Below are 19384 nucleotides of genomic sequence, written 5' to 3' on the forward strand. Positions count from 1 at the left end.
TGTGAAGGTGACTTGCAAAATATGTCTAAGTCTAATAAATATGCATGAGGCCAGTGCTACTGACCGTAAAAGGATATGAGGTACCAGGAGGAAATTCAAGATCAAGTTTAAATAGCAAAAAATACCTAACATCTTATTTAAACTAGTCTGGATGCCAGTTTTCCTCAAGATTGGAGCTTGACTTCTTATTCACTATGACATGGTTTCCCCTGTAATCTTCACAAATTTTTTATTCCATTTCTCCTGTAATAAGAAATCCTGACTTCTGTACTTTGCCTGCTTACAGTTCTAATGTACTTGAATGCTGTCACCCTTCAAAAGGATTTCAGCAAAGGCAAATAGGAACCAAGCCTGGGGAGATGATAAATCCCAGCCTGCAGCACTGCAATATTTGATAAACCCTGTAGCCCAAAATCCTGGTTTATCTGCAATCCTTCATATCCTGTCCCAGTGATGTGCTGTACCTTTATCTTCCATTAAGGCTGCAGAATGGGAAGGCACCCTCCTACCTGTCCAAATAGAAAATATAATTACACAAAAGCAGTTGACTTCTATCTTGTGTCTCAGCCTCAGCTGCTTCTCTGGACAACTGGAGAGCTCGCTTACATGCAGGTGCTGACCAAAGTACTCAAAAACAACCCAGATGTTTAATGCAGGCTCCTCTGCACCATCACCAGAACCCAAATTACCCCCCCCCCCCCCCAGGGAGAAGCAGTATTTTCAATGTATGTTGTACTTGAGCACAAATGAGTTATGTTCCCACTGTGACTGAGCAGTTCTTATTATCTCCCTTTTCAGCAAAAGGCACCATGGTTGAGGGAATCTGAGAACTCCACTCAGGATCACACAGTGAGGCAGTGGTAAAACTAGATTTGCAACATGAAGCTGAGTCAGACTCTTCTGAACCACACTCCCCCCTCCAACCATTTATTTAGTTATGGTATGAAGTTCAAATTAGCAATGTTCTTGGGAAGAAAGGGCTTTTCCTAATCCCTCAGCTAATTCCTCTGTTTGCATGTGTGTATATGCGTACGTGTGTTTGCATGAGCAGATTTCCAGCAGGTTTAACCCGTGGCTGTAACCCTGCCTGATGGGGCTGTGCAAACACAGGAATGGTGTTGGCAGGGTGACTATCTGCTGGATTCAAACAGCAAGGCAGGGCTGGGTGACTGTGCAGGGCCCTGCCAGTGCCCAGGGCACGGCTGCTGACTCACCTGGCACAGAGCACATCCCTGCAGCGGGCAGGTGTGCTGGGCTGGTGAGAGCTGTGCTACTGGGACATTCCTGTGTCACCGAGCACCTTCTCCCCACCCTGGGCTCAGCTTCCTGCTGCGCAAACACCGCGGCCTCGCCTCCCCACCAGCGCACCTTGGATCTGCACCGGGCTGCCAGCAGGGCAGGGTCACCTTGCTGGCCCTTGTTCCCTGTGGATAACAATGACAAAGGGATTTTGGGAAGGTGGGAGGTGTGGGGAGCTGAGTTTAGTTATAGGACAAAAGAACAAGCATAAAGATAAAGCTGTCCCGTCATCACAGTGTCCTGCCAGGAGCTGCTGGGTCACTTCCTGAGTGTGACTGCAACTTCATTGCATCAGAATTGTATTCAGTCACTGTATGGATTTTTTTTTTTTTTTTATTCTTCCCAGTTAGATCAAAAATATCAACTCCAAAGGACAAGGACCACGTGGCCATTCCCTCTCCTGTTCCCTTGGCTCCTGGCTCCTTTTGGCTCTCTCTCCAGAGTTACACACACGGAAATAATACACACACCCACACCCACACAGGGACAAAAGCAGGCCAGGAAGGTGCTGCATGCCAAGTGATGCATATAACTGAGGCTCTTTTAACACAATTAATTGTTTCCAGGCATAATTGTCTTTATCAGCTCTGCTAACAGCAGCAGTAATTGGGGAGCTGCTGCTCCTAAGGGTTACCACACACTGCCGACTCCAGTGCTGGTGACATGACTGATAAAAATCAGAAGAACAAAATATATGGTGGTTTAATTGACGTCGTTTTTACTACATTGCATTTCAAAAGTATTTAAATTTACCATGAAACAGATCTTTGACAGATTATTTATTGACCTTTACTGTTGAAGAAGAAAGGGTTTAAGATGGATGAAATGGCCTAGCACCAAAGCTTGGCCAGATATGATTTTCAGCTATTTTTAACCTAAATAAGTATTCAGCCTAGTCTTGAGAACAATAATGCAATCACTCTTTTGAGATTTACTCCAGCCAAGCCCCAACCTGGGTAAGGAAATGCAAGTTAAATCTAACTGATTTTCCTTCCGAATTTACAGCTGGGGAATTTTAAACAAAGGAGGCCACGAGTGTCTGTGGCACCTCAGGCAGGAGCTGTGTGCTGGTGGGGCTGGGAAGGCTCTCTGGGAGCCCAGCTCTGTCCTGCAGGACACAGGGCACGGTCGGAGCCATTCCAGCGACCTCCGAGTGTCCCAAAGTCACATCTCTGGGGACACACCTGGAGTCCTGAGCCCACTTCTGGGGCCTCCATGGATGAATTGAGGAGCGTGTACAGGGAAGGGAATGGAGCTGGGAAGGGGCTGGAGCCCCGGGAGGGGCTGAGGGAGCTGGAAAGGGCCTGGACCTGGAGAAATGGAGGCTCAGGGGGCCCTTTGGCTCTGCACAGCTCCTGACAGGAGGGGACAGCCTGGGGTTTGGGCTGTGCTCGCAGGGAACAGGGACAGGAGAGGGAACGGCCCCAGGCTGCGCCAGGGGACGCTCAGGTTGGACACCAGGAGGAATTTGTTAACTGAAAAGGTGATAAAACATCGGAAAGGGCTGCCCAGGAGTCCCCACTCCTGGAGGTGTGTAAGGAACGACTGGACGTGGCACTCATGGCTGCGGTCTGGTGGACAAGGAGGTGATCGGTCACAAGCTGCACTCGATGATCTCAGAGGTCTTTTCCAACCTCACTGACCGATCCCTCGGGACTCCGAGCGCCTCACGTGAGCGCAGCGCACAAAGCTCGCTCTGTGCGGGGCTCTGCCCGGCGCTGTGCCCACGGAGGGGCTTCACCCCCTCACAGGGGCTTCACCCGCTCACAGGGGCTCCCCTCGCGGACCCCTCACAGGGGCTTCACCCGCTCACAGGGGCTCCCCTCGCGGACCCCTCACAGGGGCTTCACTCGCTCACAGGGGCTCCCCTCGCGGACCCCTCACAGGGGCTTCACCCCTCCCTCACAGGTGCTCCCCTGAGCCCGGGCCCGCTCAGGCACCGCGGCCCCCCTCCCCAGGCCCCTTTGGTTCGGTCCAGCAGCGCCCCCCTCCCGCCGCGCAGCCCCCGTGGTACGCCCCGACACGCCCCCCCGGCAGGGGGCGCTGAGGGCGGTGCCGCCGGGCCGGGGCGAGAGCGCGGCGGCACTTCCGGTGCGGGGCCGGGGCGGGAACGGCGGCGGGGCCGGGATGGCGCTGGACGCGCGGCGCCTGGAGGCGCTGAGCCTGCAGGAGCTCAGCGCGCTGCTGGACGACGAGGAGCAGCTCCAGGACATGGCCCGCGAGATGGAAGAGGTGAGGGGCTGCCTCGCGCTCCCCGGCCGCGGCCTCTCCTCGGGCCGCCCCCCTCAGCCCGCCGGGTGCCCGGTGCCGCTCGCTGCTGGGGGGCTCGGGACTCGCCGCTGCCCGGAGCCGCCGGGCGGCCTCGGCCCCGCCGCGGAGCTGCCGGTGCGTGAGGAGCCCCCGGGGCTGCGGGCAGCGCTGCCGGTCCCGTCCCCGCTCCCCCTGCGCTGCCGCCCCCGGCCCCGCTGTCCCGGCCCGGCCCTCCGGCCTTTGTTCGCCGGCCGCGGCGGGGATCCGTGCCCGCTGGGTGCCCGCGAGGGGCGAGGGCTCGGCGGGCTGGAAACGCGAAATTCAATGAATCCGAGCCCTGAATTAGGAGACGGTGACGGCCTGGAGGTGGGATCGGCTTTTCCGTTCGCACAGCGCTCGTTCTGTGCCTCGGCCGTGGGGAAGGATTTTGCCAGGGTGAATTGAAAACAACGTGAAAGAGATTTCTGTGTGCCTCCGTTGGTATGCTGGGCGCAGCCAGGGCTGTCAGCCTTCTCTGCTGCTTGTTTTGCCTATTTGAAGTGTCTTTGTCAGTGCATCAGGCTCGAAGTCCTGCTTTTGGCTCTGGGATTCTTAAAACAAAACAGGAGCCTGTTTTGTTCCTCTGGCTGTGCTTGTCTTTGACTGGTTTCTCTATGTGCCAGTGGACACTGGGTGTTACAGTTCAGGTATGAGACTGTTCTGGGTTTATTTGGCCACAGATGTCCCTGAAAGAGTCTTACTCTTAGTCAGATAAGAGCAAATAAGATGAAACTATATGTATGAAAACTTGAAAAGAAAAAAATGTACTCTGCTTCTCTGGGTCCTGTATTTATTGGGGGTTTTTGGTGTCTTAAATTAGACGACAAAAGCCTCATCAGAAGAGAAGCAGTGGCAACATGTTCTTGAGAAAGAAGCTTAAGTTTATAAAGTAAAATCAATTGTAATTGTGTTCTCTCAAACTAAGATTCTGGCCCTTTTGGTGCTTCTGAGGAAATTGTTCTGGATCACCTCGAGCCAGATTATCAGAGTATTACCCATGGACAGGCCCACTGAAGGCTGGGGCTGAGCTGATGAGGTGTCCTGGGCAATTTATTTGCTGTATTATTTGTTGTATTGATGAGGTGTCCTGGGGAATTTATTTGCTGTATTATGCAACAATTCAGATTTCGAGCTTTGTGCCAATAGATTTCTGGGGAGAGTGGGGCAGCCATAACAACTTTTTGTGCCAGCCTCTATATTTTGAGAACTTGGAAGGAGCAGGCGGTGCTGTGGAAAGTAGAACATGCAGAGAGCTCTTGGCTTGCTGGGGGCAGCAGCACCCTGCTGAACAAAACCTATTTAAGGAAACCCAGCAGGTTGTAATGGGCTTACCTTGGTGAGGGTGTGAACGGTGGAGCTGCTGCTGCTTCTAGTGACCCCTGCCAAGGGACATGGGCTCTTTGTTATAATTTATTTCTCAGTGTGAAGTTAAGACTGTGGGTCAGAAGTGGCAGAAAACCTCATGACCTCAGTAGAAAAAATCATTCCTCAGTACACAGCCAGCCCATATTGACCCTCAGGTTTTCCTCTCTCGTTGGCATCTTAAGGCTTTTAAATTGCAGAGTGGATTCTGTGGGCCCGAGGGAACATTTATTTTGTGGTGTTTGGGAAGTGTGGCCAGGTTTGGAGGTGCTCGGGCTGTGTGGCAACAGGGCTGTGCTGCTGTAATCCTCTTTTATTGGATGTGGAGGCTTTTACTGGAGTCTGTTCAGCTGCAAACGTGTTTACCCATCTTGGAGGGAATTGGCCACGCTTGAATATTCCTTCCTCCTGCTGTTTTTGCCCTCACTGAATTGTTTGTTGCATGTGAGACCTGGGTTTTCACTGGGAGCGTGTGGCAGGAAGAGGGAGAGAGGGAAATCCTGAGCATTGAGGAGGCACCAGGGTGACCTCACTGCTGTCAGTCCATGGTGTGTCCAGGTTCTGGGGTTGTTCCAAAGTCCCTGCATTCCTGGTTTCACTGTGACATTCCAGTTAAATCACGATTCTCAACTCACTTCTCTGAGATAATTTATATTTTCAGTGGCAAAGTTGGTTAAAGCTGATTATTCCACAATTGAAAAAAAAAACAAACCCCTTTGTTCTCCTTGTTGCAAGGGAAAACCCAGCTCAAACCCAGCTCAAACCCCAGTGTTTTGTTCACAGAGGAGGAGGAGGATTTGGAAAAACCACTCGGCTTTCTTGCTGACAGCTAAAAATAGGCACTCACAGCCTTGGAGGGAATGTTGAGCAGATTTGTGGGTGTGTGTGTCTCTGTGTGTGTGTGTGTGTGCCCAGGGGTGATGTGCTGGCACAGTGTCCTGCAGTGTCCCCAGGTGTGTGACCCTGTGGCAGCAGAGCTGAGCTGCTGCTTTTCCTGTCTGAGCCTGAGCAACCAACTCTGGTCTGCCAGAAAAAGGAAGGAAGCTGCTTGTCTGCTGCTCCCAGCCTTCTCAGACTGAGGAGGGCTTTTTTTGTCATCTCTCAGTGCATGCACAGCATCCATCTTCATTAAACAGGCAGTCACAGGGTTGGGATGGAGGGGACCTGAAAGATCATTTAGTTCCAAACCTCCTGCTGTGGCAGGCTCATAAAAGTAATTTGTTTATAAAAGTCAGTCTCAGTGAGATAACCCTAAAAAGCTCAGATGAGAGAATTTGTGACCTGACACTGGTGATGATTTGATGAATTTCCCTGTGAAAGTGAGTTTTCTTTTTGTCTCCTGGAGCATCACTTCTGTAGCCGTGCAGTTTTGTGTTACTGGCTGCTAAGGTTCCATGGCCAAAAATTGTTAGCTTTTCAATACCTTAATTACGTGAAATCAAGAAGTCAGAAATGTATTGCCTTCTTCTCATTCCAGCATTTCAGAGTACACTGGCAAGCACAGAAGGAATTTTTTGAGCACAGTCCTTTTCTCAAAAGCTGATTGAACAGATCCTGCTGGGCAGAAAGTCCAAGTTCAACTCTGTGCATTCCTGCCCAGATTTCTTGGATTCCTCCTCCTGTCCTGAAACCACATTGTGCAAGTGGTCATGTTCTTGTTGGCCAAACATGAAATTTAGTTGCAAAGTTAGGAATTAGACTTGGTGACAAGTACAGATTTTTCTCTTCTAGCTGAGCACCAAATGAGTGAGTGTCTGTGTGTGAGGAGTGCAAATTGCAGTGCTCAGTGTCTTCCCTCTGCAAGAAATGTCTAGGAACTGCAGCTTACCTTCTAAGCTTCATTTTGTCATTTTCAAGTAATCACAAGAGCTAAATTTAGCCAATCTAATTACTTTGCAGTATGTTTTAATATTTATTACAGAACAGATGTTGTTAGGGGGTGTATTATTATTCACCAGCCCCTGATGAAAAGCACTCCTAAATCTTCTGTAAAAGAAGTCTCTTCTCCTACTCTGCACCTGCCAGCTCCTGTTTCAGGGGTTCATTTGACACTCCAAATGTGCATCTTTATACATCCACAGTGGGACTGCACATTTTCTTCTTAATTTACAAGTCTGTGTAAGTGAAAGAGAATGTGGCAGTGACAGAGGCTGGAGAAATCTAAAGCCGCCGCGGATGTGTCCTGTGTACAAAGGAATTAAACCAGAGCTGCTCTTTATTTAGAGCTCCTTAAGAGACTTTTTCTCGAAGGTACCCAGAGACTCCTCTCTGTGGGGCCGGCCAGAGCAAGCTGATAATTAGAGCAGCTCCTGATGGGCTTTGTGGGCAGCCAGGATTGCTCAGCCCCTCTGGGAATGAGCTTTGGATGAGCCAGGGTGACGCCGCTCACAGACGTTTTACACAAATAACTCTTGCTGCAAACCATTCTTTTGGAGTAAGGGATCAACATTTATAGAATGAGTGTTGCTAAGCTAGTACTAGTTCTGGTTTAATTTTATCCAGCTTTTTTTTTTTTTTTTTCCCTTTTTAAAAGTGGGATGAAACAAAGCTGCAGTTCATAAAAGTAGTAGACTCTAAATTCCCAAAGCAGTTGCTGCTGCCTGCTCTTGGAAATGCTCATTAAATAAATCCTTGAGTAAAATTATTCAAATTATGTCCATTAAAGAAATTCATTTTTTAAGCAGCTGAAGTTTTGCAGTGCTGCATAAACCCTGACTTGTGTTTTTAATAACCTGTGTGTGTCCATGGCTTTATTCCCTTGCAGCACAGTTTGGTGTTGAGTGCTCTGCTCAGGAGTGAGCAATCCTTCCATGAAAATCCCCTTGTAAGCAGCTCAGTGTGGCTGCCCCATTTGTCCCATTCAGAATTCATAGTGAGAGCTTAGCAGTTAAAAAAAAAAAAAAAAAGAAAAAAAAAGAAAAAGCTCATATATTCCCCTTTTCTCCTTAATATTGTCCTGCCTCACTATGTCTCCTGATTCTGACTGGTATTTTCATCTGGTTTCAGATTAACATTTCCTGCCTGTTGAAGTGCTCATGACCTCAAGAGTCCTGTTAGGAATTGTGCTGGACTCCCATGCTCCTGACTTTTATCTCTAAATAACTTCATTCTGACACTTGCACTGGGCAGGTGAACAAGCAGTGCAGGAGCAGTTCCCTGCTAATGCCCATTTTTGTCACACGTGGTAACAAAACACCTTTTGTTGGATTTATTCCTTCCTCAGCCTTTGTCTCGGCCCTGTGGGGAGCTGTGAGTGGATGCTGAAAGCTTGCTTTGTGCTGCACTGATAACCTTAATAGACTGCTCATGCTGCACTGGGCCTTCCAGCCTGGCTGATTTTGCAGCTGTTTTTTTTTTTTGGTTTTTTTTTTTTTTTTTTTTTTTTGTAGTTTTAAATTACTCATTTTTAGGCAAACTTTACAGTGTCTGCTTTCTGATTCCTTGAATTAACTTGCATTTGTAGTGGAACAGTTGCTGTCAGGTTTTTACACAGACCCTAACATCATTGAAGAGATTATTCTGGTTTACAGATTGTGGCTGTATTCAGGTTGCTTTGCTCTGGGATTGGATCTGTTCTGTTTGTGAAATAGAACTCACAGGCTTCAAAATTCTCCCAGTGACATGAAATATTTCAGTGTCCTGAAACGAGTGGATGGGTCTTCACCAGCTCCTCCTTGAGCTTCATTAAACTAAATAATTCCCAAGTTTGCTTTGTGTCTGAGGAACTGGTTCTTCTCATGGTTTTGGGTGACATTCAAGTTTCTCATCTCTCCAAGGGTGCATTGTTAAAAGAAATTTGTCACAGACCAATGCTGGAAGTGGAGGCTTCAGGAGTGACATTTTAATTCATCATTAAGTGTCAATTACCATTCTTGATCAACTTCTGTTAGAAAAAATATTTCCTTCTCAGAAATGTTCTAATATGGAGAGAGTTTAGTCCTTAAGTCCTGTGTAACTTCAAGCACTGTAACTTAAAGTGCAATTACAAATATCTTAATCAGTTTACAACAAATATTTTTAAGACTTTTGGTAGAGCTTTGTCTAGTCTATAATGATCAGATATCAGGTGCAAAGGACAGGACACCACTCTGCCTTAGAGGCAGGCAGGTCATATTAATCACGTTTTTTTTATTTTCACAAGTCAGATACATCATGTCATAGTGGTATTTATTCATCTCCTCACATTTGAAATGATTTAAAAGCAAAGTTTTTCAGCAGATCATTATTTAGGAATTTGCTGCTTCTTCCTCCCTCCTGGTCCTGTTGAGAAATATTCTGACACTTGAGGCAGGATCAACATCACAGAAGTCTCACCTGACTTTAGGAAGCTTTTTCTTACTCTGTTTATTTGGATTTCTACCTCCTCCTTTTTGCTATGAATGATTCTAGTAAAAGCTTCATTTTCCTGGTGTTTGTGCTCTTGAAAGGCTTACAGGTTTGTGTCCACTGGCTTTTCTCTGCCCTGAGTAAATGTGCATCTTCTTCATCCTAAAGGAGAGATCAGTTCTGTCATTAAACTGCTCCCTCCTGACTGACAGGGGAATTTCAGCCTCCCAAGCAGTGCAAATTCTGAATTTGCTGTGAGGAAGGAGTGAGCTCATTAAAATGGTGAAAGAGGCACCAGAACCCATCAATATTTTTGCACAGTTTTCCTTGGCTGGCAGTTCAGGAGGCAGCCAGTGACAGGGGCTTGGTAAGAGCTGGGTGCCACTAATTCAGCTGTTAAACCCTTAATAATTATTTTTTAAAAAATGTAAAACAGGGAGACTTCAGCTTTCTGAAAGCAGCAGTCCTAACTGGATCAGATTATATGAGAATAAACAAATGGAAACCAGTTTAATTTAAATTATTTTGCATTAGATTCAAAGGTAAGAAGGGAACTTTCTTTTTGTTCTTTGAAAGGATCCACATTGAACACAAGCTTAGGGCTGGATGCTTCTTTAGGCTTGAGGAGTGAAAACAATATTGAAAGTGTAATTCCTGAATTCCACAATTTGGAGTGGAATTGGGATGGATGAGAATTTAGGACTCTGCATTATCCTTGGTGGTTGTTGTTGGGTTTTTAAGTGATTTGGCAAGAGCAGGGTGAGAGTGAAACTTTGGCTTTTGAAGAGCAGTATCTGGGGACAAGTGTTTAAGTAACACCGAGTTTTGAATTCAGGAAATTAAAGTGACATATGAATATTGCAGAAGGAAGTAATTGCTCTCAAAGACAGTGGCTGTGCCTGGAAGAACACCTGAATTTGCTGCTGACCTTTTCTGGGGCTATGGAACAGCTCGTTTGGGTTTCCCCTTTCCCTGTCTGTGGGGTGTGGCAGGAGCTGGGTCTGTGCTGCTCTTTGCTCTTTGCTGCAATGGGAGGGAAAACCTGGATGGAGGGACACCTGGATGGGGGAGGTGACAAAAATGTGCCAAAATTCTGTGGCTTTGGAGGCAGCTCAGTGGAATCAGTCAGTGGTGCCCTGGGAGGAATATTCCTCTTGTTGATCCAGCCTGAGAATCTGGAATCAAATCCCTTGGTTGGTTGATTGGTTGGTTGGTTGTTTTTTCCCCTTTTGATGTCTGAATATTTTAGTGAATCTGATGTGACACCCAGGGCAGACTTCTCCAAACACTTCTCCAAACACTCCCAGAGCTCCCGAGGCTCTCGTGTGCCTGTGTGAGTGTGAGCAGGCTGGAATCTGGCTGAATCTTGGCTGTGTGAGAATTGCCATTTTTTTCTTTAGGCTGGGAACTGTTGAGCAGAAGGATTAAACTGAAAAAAATGAAGGTTTTGGCATTAATCCAGGATTGGTGTAACACAGCTGGGGAAGAATATTCTGGAGAAGGAGCAGTCACCATGCCATCCTTATTTTTTACATGATGCCATCCTTATTAGCAAGATAAGGGATAAGATTCTTCTGCACCCATTATATCTCACTGCTGGAATTCAGATTTTTTCAAGAGCTGTTGCTTTATCTGTCAATTTTCATCATTTGTTCATCAGTTGCAGGCCCAACGCCACAGCACTAATTCTTACATACTTCTGTTGTTTGTTTAAAACTTTTCAGAGTCTCATTTTGTCTTGCTTAATAATGTCACTGTCATTTCACACACTTGTTGTTTTGTTTTTGTTTTATATCCAGGCCCAAAATGTTCAGCACAGCAAGGACATGACTCTTGCCAGCAACCGCAGCCTGGCAGAGGGAAATCTCCTGTACCAGCCAAAGTTGGAGTCTCTGAAATCAAATTTAACTGAGAAATATCAGGAGCTGCAAGTTCTTTTTGAGGCATACCAGATAAAGAAAACAAAACTAGGTAACAGTGGCTGCTGACAATTATGATTTGCTGTTTTTTTAAGTGATGTAAATCTGTTGCCTGTTTGTTGTTTGGTTTTTGGTGTCTCATTTTTAGCTGTGTGAATTAGGGTACAAAGTGAAATGTCATTCTTTATAGTGCTGAAATAGATCACACTTCTGATGATTTATTAAGTGACTGTCACACCCAGTAACAGATACTGTGGATTCTTCCTGTTACCTACCTGTTCTTGACCTACTCTTTAAATTATCAACTTCAGTTACCTTGCTAAAGAGCAGAACACTTGGAGTTTTAGTGACTGTTTATAAATCAAATGGAATATTATATTTAAGTTTCATACTGAATTATATTGTGCATCTGATACTGCACTTGCTGAAGTATTTTCAACATTATAAATATATAATTGGAATTAAATTTCAGCTCTTAGCACTCTGACCATGTTCCTGAGTTGTTACCACATTTCTGCCTGTGCATGGCCCTGTGTGGAGCTGCAGAGCCTGCCGGTGGTGCAGATGTGCCCCGGAGGTTGCTGTGCAGTTCCAGGTCACCTGGACCTGCTGTCACTTTGTGTCCTTGCTGTGCCTTTGCAGACAGACAATCCAGCAATGCTTCCCTGGAGACCCTGCTGGCCCTGCTGCAGGCTGAGGGGGCCAAGATCGAGGAAGACACAGAGGTAATGACAGAACTCCCCAATTCTGCCACTGCCCCCATGGCCAGAACCTTCCATGGCTGAGCTGAGCATGTGACAGATGAGAGAATAAGGACTTGTCTCTGCTCTGAACCTCAGGGAGCAGCTATTGGGTTCCAGCAATTTTATTTCTTTTTTATCTGAGTAATTTTCTACTCTTAACATCTTTGAAGTTCAAGACAGAAAGTGCTCCTTTTTAGGCAAACCCTCTCAGTTCCTTGACTTTGCCTTCAGACCTGTAGAGTTCAAAAATGTGGGATCTTTTTTCCAATGGGGTTTGCCCGGTACATGTATTACTTCATAATAAATGTCAGTTAGTGGCCTAATAAAAAAAACCAACCTGTGCCTGTGCTGCTTTTCCTGCAGTGCTGTGGTGAAATATCCCATTGTGGTCTCGGTGTGTCTGTGCAGGTGCCAGGGGTCACCACTTGCTGACACACAAGTGCCTGAAGGGTGATGTGACTTCAGAATAACGGGAGTGTTTGGATTTGTTTGCAGATTTGCATGCAGGCATTTTCTGTAATTAATCAGGAGGAAAAAAATGTGCTTATTAAAGCCTTGAATTGTGATTGTAAAAAGACATTCCCAGGACAAGCTGAATTTAGTGAGTTTATGTTTGTTCAGCTCTCAGTTATTAAACATCATTTACCCAAAGCCACAGGTAAGGGTGAGTCTTGAGCCTGGCTTAGCAATAATCTCTGTGCTGAGTCTCAGAGTGTTTCTGCTGCCGTTCAGGCAGCACTGAGCTGTAATTCAGCTTAGCTGGCAGTCTGGGAAGCTGCTGGACCTGGTTTGTTCCCATCTCTGGTGATCAGGGGAACGCTCAGAGCGAGATTCAGATGTTTTTATTGCTGTTACTTCAGTATAAATTTATGCAAAAGTGATATTTAACTCTCAGTGCTTCTGAGTAATAAGTAACTCAAAGTTCTGCCCAGAATCCTTCAGTATGCCAGTCATCTTCCATATGCCAGCTGGAAAATCACAGGCAAAATGCTGCTATTTTGGGATGTGAGCCATTTAGATTCTGTTGCAGTAGGCTGTTCCCTAAGAGAGTGTTCTGTATTTGACAGAATATGGCAGAAAGGTTCCTTGACGGTGAAATCCCGCTGGATTCCTTCATCGACGAGTACCAGAGCAAGAGGAAGCTGGCTCACCTGCGCCGGGTGAAGATCGAGAAGCTGCAGGAGATGGTGCTGAAGGGACAGAGACTCGCTCAGGCTCAGGCTCAGCCTGCGGCGCAGCCGAGGGCGGCCGAGCCCTCCGCGGCCCCCGGGGACCCGTACCGGGACGCGAGCCCCCCTCCGGCGGCGGTGCCGCGGCGGATCCCGCCCCCGCCGCCCTCCGGACGCTTCCCCGCGGGCCCGGCCCCGGCCCCGGCTCCGTACCCGCCCCTGCCGCCGCGGCCCGGAGCCGCCCAGCCCCCGAGCCAGCTGCCCCCGCCGGGCTGCCCGGCCCAGTTTGTGCCGCCCTATCCTCCGCCGCTGCCCCAGAGACCGCCTCGCCTTCCTCCGCATCCCGGCTTCATCCTCCAGTAAACGTTTGGGTGCGCCTGACTCTGGTATTGGTGCTTATATTTCCTTTTCCCCCATCAGAGACTTGCCGCGGGCGATGGGAGCCTCTGTTCTTTGCACAATGGAGCACAAAGGCCGAGCTGTGGCACAGAGGTTTGCAGTTGCTTTGCTATATGTGATGTTTGTTTGCAAAGGTCAGTGGTGACGAGGTTTTCCCAGGAAGGTGACGAGGGCTAAATTCTGTAAATCCATCGAGTTGGGAAGGCGCTGGCAGTGGATCTGCTGAGTTACAAACAGAGCCACGCTCTGAATTCCTCAGTGATGGTCGATCAGCATCCTCCCTGTGTTCTGATGTATCCCCTGGCAGCTGGAGGGCTGTGTGGCTGGCGGGGAGCTGGTTGTCCCTCTGAGGAATTCTGTGACCTGTTGGGATGGTTGCAGCCATATCTCATCCCTGACTGCTGGCAGGGCTGTGCACAGGAGCCCCAGCATCCTCCTCACCCAGGGCACGGGGCTTTCAGAGCTCACTGAGCTGCAGCTCCTGTCACAACACCTGGGGTTTAGACAGGGAAAAGGACAGGAGTTTCATTTCTGCATTTCAGTTGTTACCTTAGACAGTGTGTAATCAAAGCAGGCACTACTCCCACTCCTAAAGAGCTCAGTACCCTCAAAGTCCTGGTCCCTTGAAATGAAACTAAACTGTTTGTAGAGCCAGTTTAGGGTTTTATAGACACTTTACCAGGCAGTTTTATTTCCTTGCCTATTAAGACTCTTTCTAATGGTTGTTTTTTCTCTCCTTTTCCACACCTTGGATACAGAAATGATTTTTTTTACACAGGTGCTTAGCTTTTGCTACCATGTGATTCCAGGAATCTAGGCAGGGTATTTTCTTAATCAAATACTGGATTTTCACATGTAATTGCCCACTTGAATTTCCAGAGTTTCATTTTATCCCTTAACTCTGTCTCTCACTTGGCAGAACTACTCTTAACTTTCCCATTTCGTTTACTTTTGCAGTTTGGGGCATGTGTATCTATCTGGAATTTGCAGTTGATGTTTCTCTGCAAGTAGGCAAAAAAGAAAAGCCTTTTGAAGTCCATGGTGGCTGTTTGCATCCTACAGACTCTGTTCTTAACTTCTGCCTCTGGATGGGAGAGGCTTTTTAGGGCAGCTCAGATTTCACTCCTGATGTGACTCTTGAAGCCTGAGGTACAGACACTTGCTGGTGTTTTAATCCAGCACTGGGGGAGGCAGCTTTTAACCCCTGTTGTTTGCACAGAGTGTGTCTGTGAGTTTGTTACCAATCTGTCAAAGCCCCTGGTTATTTCAGTTATTTTGGTATCATTGTGCTGGAATGCACTGCATTGTTTGGGAGTTTGTACTACAAACATCAGTCAGAACAGAAAATCTATTTTTTTTTCTTTATGTAAGACCTGGATTGTCCCTTAATCATTTCCTCTGGAGTGTGGTGCTGAGCAAATACTAATCTGAAATTAAGCTCATAACAGGAAGTTCTCAATTCTGAAAATATGAACGTGGTCATTTGGCTTGTTCTGCCTTGTGCAGCCAAAGGCAGGAGGTTGGGCAGTGTTACTGGCATCTGAACCAATTCCCCAGTGGAAGTCTGGCAAGTTTTTATAGATGGGGGGTTTTGTGAAGCAATGTGCATTGGATTTGTTTGCAAAGTGTGTTTTTTCTGTAATCTAGTGATGGTACAGGATGTGGTTGTTTTTGGTTTCTTTTAATAGTGTGATATCTTTTCTTGGTATTATTTTCTCACTGAAGCTTTGTATAAGCATGGTTAATTATGACTCGTTTCCAAGTAACTTTGCTGTGCTGTTAGTGCTGGTATTTGGGTGGCAGCTGTTCTATCTGGATGCTAAACATGAGTCTGTGTAGAAATGTGTCCTAGAAAGAATTAAAGTGGGTGGGGGCTACCAGGGTGCAGAAATTCATACTTTGAGCCTGCTACACAAAACTCTAAAACACTCCCAATTCAGTTCTACTGAGATTTCATAAAAACAACCAGGTATATTTTACACTTATCAGGTGCCAACTTTTTTTTCTGAGGGCTGGAAGTCCTCAGAAGTGATGGGGGTGATGGATAAGTGTATGGTGAATTTGCACTGCATTTTATGTATCAGACTTTATTGGTATTAGTAGTCCAGAAATATTTTTACTACTTGTTAAATCTTCTGTCTTTTGGTAACTTTTGTGATAACAATGACCTTTCAGGGATACTTTATCTAAAAACAACCTCTTGTGCACACTAAATACAGACAAAGCTAATGCAATTTTTTTGTCTGGGAGCAAAACAATGCATTATTGCATATGCATGTGGCTGATGTGCCTTAGGATCACTACTTGTGATTGTAATTCTAGGATATTAGCATTTTTATCATTTCAATGGCCATTGCTTAACTCTAATTGAAGGGCTCTTGAGAGCACTGACTTTTACAAAAACTGACCCTCATACTTCAGAAAAAACAGCTCTTTCTGCTCTTTGTAAGCTTCTAGTTGCCTTCACTGATGGGTGAGTTTGAACATAGCTGATGTAACTAATGTGATGTTTCAGTTATTGCAAGCTCATAACTGAAGTCCAGCTGCTCATGGAAAACGTTTTGCCATTAATTCTGTGTGTGTGTGTGTGCACACAAACTGTAAATATTTACTTGACTGCTGGTGATGTTCAAGGGTAAAGGAGAATGACTGTGGAAAGCTGTTCAATCCTTTCAGCAACAAACTTGATGAAACACTAACCTGGCAAGAGCTGTGTCAGTGCTTTCAACCTGTTGCCCTTCAACAGCTTCTCCTGTTCTGTTATAGCTAATAAATTAATTCTGCTCTGGCTAGGATGTTTAGAATTGTACTAATTTGCACTGTTTATAAGATAGTGAGATTAAAATGCCATAGGCAAGCTGAGACTTGAGAGGGGGTGGCTCACGATGCTTGCCAAAAAAAAAAAAAAAAAGTATATATATATATATAAAGGATTTTTGATGTCTGCTACAAATAGCATAAACTTCCCCAAAGCAATTGGAGTGGAGAAAAATCCTTTAACTACAAGGTGTAACACGGCTTCAGAGTGTTGGTAGCATTGGGAATGCTCTCTTTGGGCAGCATTGTTTGTGCCAGTCTCTGTGTGCAGTTCTGAGCTGGGACTTGGACCTGGACTGCAGTTCTGACTCCAGGGGTCTCCCTGCCCTCGGGGCTGCTCCTAAAGCCGGGGGAGTGCTTTGTTCCAGCCCAGCTGATCAGGGCAGGTCACCTTGGTGCCACTGGAGGGACAGGAGCTGCCCTGGGAGGGACCTGGGCTGCTCGAGGTCACCGTCCCCAACTCCACAGCCTCCACAGCCTGCACTGCCTCCAGCTCTCCTGGGACTGCTCTGCCCTCCAAACTGGAATCACTCGGAGAGGCAGAGCTCAGAGCAGCAGTTCCTGTGGAGATGCAGAGCCCAGAGCAGCAGTTCCTGTGGAGATGCAGAGCTCAGAGCAGCAATTCCTGTGGAGATGCAGAGCTCAGAGCAGCAATCCCTGTGCCCTCCCCTGGAGCTGCCCGTGGAGCTCAGAGGGGCAGAGTCCTCCTGTGCCTGAACAGTTCCTCTGTGTGACCCTGGACTGCCTCAGCAAGGGGCAGCTTTGTATGCTGAGCAAGTTGTGAACATACAGTGGAGTTGTTTGCATAATAAGTCTTTCTGTTATCTACTGTGTTCTGATTTTAAATAAAATAGCATATCTCTTGGTGTCCTGTCCCCTTGTGGCTCCCTTCAGCAATTCTATTCATGATGTTCAACCCTAATGGGGTTTCTTCTGTAGCAACATAAACACAGTTTTAGGTGGATGTAGAACATAAAACTGCAGAATGCTTTAATTATTCATGGTGAATCTGTTGGCTGTGTTTTTAGTGACTGGATACAACGAGTCCATTTTGTGTGGAGCTGATACAGGATGGGTTTGCTCACAGCAGCTTTCACATGTTGTAAATCAGGGCAGTGAGGGAGGTGGGCTGTCTGTCAGGTAAAACCCCTTTGCTTTTCTTCTAATTTCCTGCAATTAGCTAGTGGGAATGTTCAGAATCCCCTGGAAAGGCTGAAGGGAGAATTTTTTTTTTTTTTAGGAGAGGAAAATCTTAGATATCAGCCAAGTTAGGAGAAATGAGTCAACCAGAGTTATTTAGGAATATGAGTCAGAGGGCAGAAAAGACCTGATGTAATTTTCTGTGAGATCTGTCACTTCAGTAGTGATGCAAAACAGAAATCAGAATAACTGATCGCGGAAGAAATTCCCTATTTTAATTGTCTCCTGATCCCTTCCCTTTGTGGTGGCTGCAGAGCTTGGATAACCTTCTGCAGGAAAGGGAGAGTGCAGATGAGGGGAAGCTGCTGTGCTGACTCAGTGCAGGTGGGCGAGGGCAGGGGAAGGTGTTATGTAAAATCTGCAGCTCTTGAGCTCAAGAATCTGCTCTGGTTTGTGGCTGGCAGAGCTGTGGGGCTCCAGCTGTGCCCGTTCCAGCCCTGGGGTTGGGGTTCCCAGAGGTTGTTCTGGCTGGGATTGTACCTGCCAGGGTCACACCTTGCCAGGGAGGGCACTCAGGTGGCACTGGGTGTTAAAAAGGCAAAATGCCACAGTAGAATGTGTCCTGCTGGGGACACTGCAGTGTCCGTGTGGCCTTGGCTTGTCCCTTCCCTGGAGGAGGCTGCAGGTCCTTCCCTTGCCCTTGCTCCTGTAATTTGAGTCCCCTCGGGTTGTACATTAATTATTTTACAGCTTTGCCTCTTCACCTCTCTGAGATGGGGTCACCAGGAGCTGGGTGTGCTGCTTGAGGGTTTTTGAGGGATTCTGGGTCTCCACTGGAGTTTTGGAGGTGCCCTGGTGAGGCTGAGGTGCTGAGGCTGGAGATGTGCCAGTGCACACCCTGGATCCTGCTGTAAGCTAAAAGCTGGTTTTTAAACACTGCTTATTATTTCCAAACTGCTCAAAGGTGCTTTTTCTGCACTCCTGTAGGTGATGAGTAGGAATTATTTTTTCCTTCTCACCGCATAATCCCACACCTTGCTACGTGCACTTAAAACTGCAAATTATTCCAGCAACCACTGCTGGGGCTGGGCTAATTTCTGAGGTGGTTGTTAGTCCTGGAGGGAGCCACTCTCAGAGGAGGGAGGTGACAAAATTCTCAGCATGGAATGAGCCCACCTGGCTGAGCACAAAATGCTGGAAATGCCTTTTGGCCTGGGGCGTGTTGTCTCACAAGGTATGAAGGGAATCCAGACCAGCTTTGTATTTTTTTTTTTTTTTTGTTTTTGTTTTATTTGACCCTGCATACCCTTGAAGCATTTGTTAAATGATTTGATTAGCTGGTGCTTCTGGGTTACCCCAGTCATTTTTTCAGAGTGGGTCATTCAGGAAATACCATCCCTAAAGACTCTGCTGCCCAAACTCATCTAATTCATGCCTGGTTGGGCACAGCAGAAAAATAACTTTTCTTGCAACAGGCTGCTTTTTGTGGCTCCGAGGGCTCTTAAAAACATACTTTAGCAGAAGTTTTGTGGTCTGGTTTCTTTACCTGACTTCCTAGAGGCTGCACCAGCCTGTTTTCTGTTTGTGAGCTTGATTTCAATGCCCTTTTTGCCCCCAGTGACCTGACACTTGTGTTTTGCCAGCTTTGCTCTCCGTGCTGCTGTTCCTGAGCTGCAGCTGCTTCGTGTGCTGGTGCTCAAACCAATCTGTGCCCACTGGAGCTTTGGCTACTGAGGGAGCCAGAGGAGGGCTGAGATAACAGCCTGCTTGAAAGCTGCTTCAAGAAAAAATAAACTGCTTTACTCACCTTGGTGGGTTATTTCACAACTTGGTTATTTTCCACTGCTTCTCTTACAGGTACTGAGTAAACTTTGCTCTCAGGAGCAAACATCTTCCTCTCTCCACAGCCACAATAATGGTA

The 19384-nt window shown here is 46.9% G+C and overlaps 1 protein-coding gene across 1 annotated transcript; it reads left to right on the forward strand.

Annotated features, from left to right (window-relative positions):
• Positions 1-3385: 3385 nt before the first annotated feature.
• VPS37B (VPS37B subunit of ESCRT-I) lies at positions 3386-17191 on the forward strand. The gene is made up of 4 exons (XM_058037098.1): positions 3386-3531; positions 11076-11247; positions 11838-11920; positions 13006-17191. The coding sequence occupies exons 1-4, from the start codon at positions 3427-3429 to the stop codon at positions 13468-13470; spliced, it is 825 nt and encodes a 274-aa protein (XP_057893081.1). The 5' UTR covers positions 3386-3426; the 3' UTR covers positions 13471-17191.
• The last annotated feature ends 2193 nt before the right edge of the window (positions 17192-19384 follow it).

Source organism: Melospiza georgiana, chromosome 18, assembly GCF_028018845.1.
Source record: "Melospiza georgiana isolate bMelGeo1 chromosome 18, bMelGeo1.pri, whole genome shotgun sequence".
Taxonomy (NCBI): Eukaryota; Metazoa; Chordata; class Aves; order Passeriformes; family Passerellidae; genus Melospiza; species Melospiza georgiana.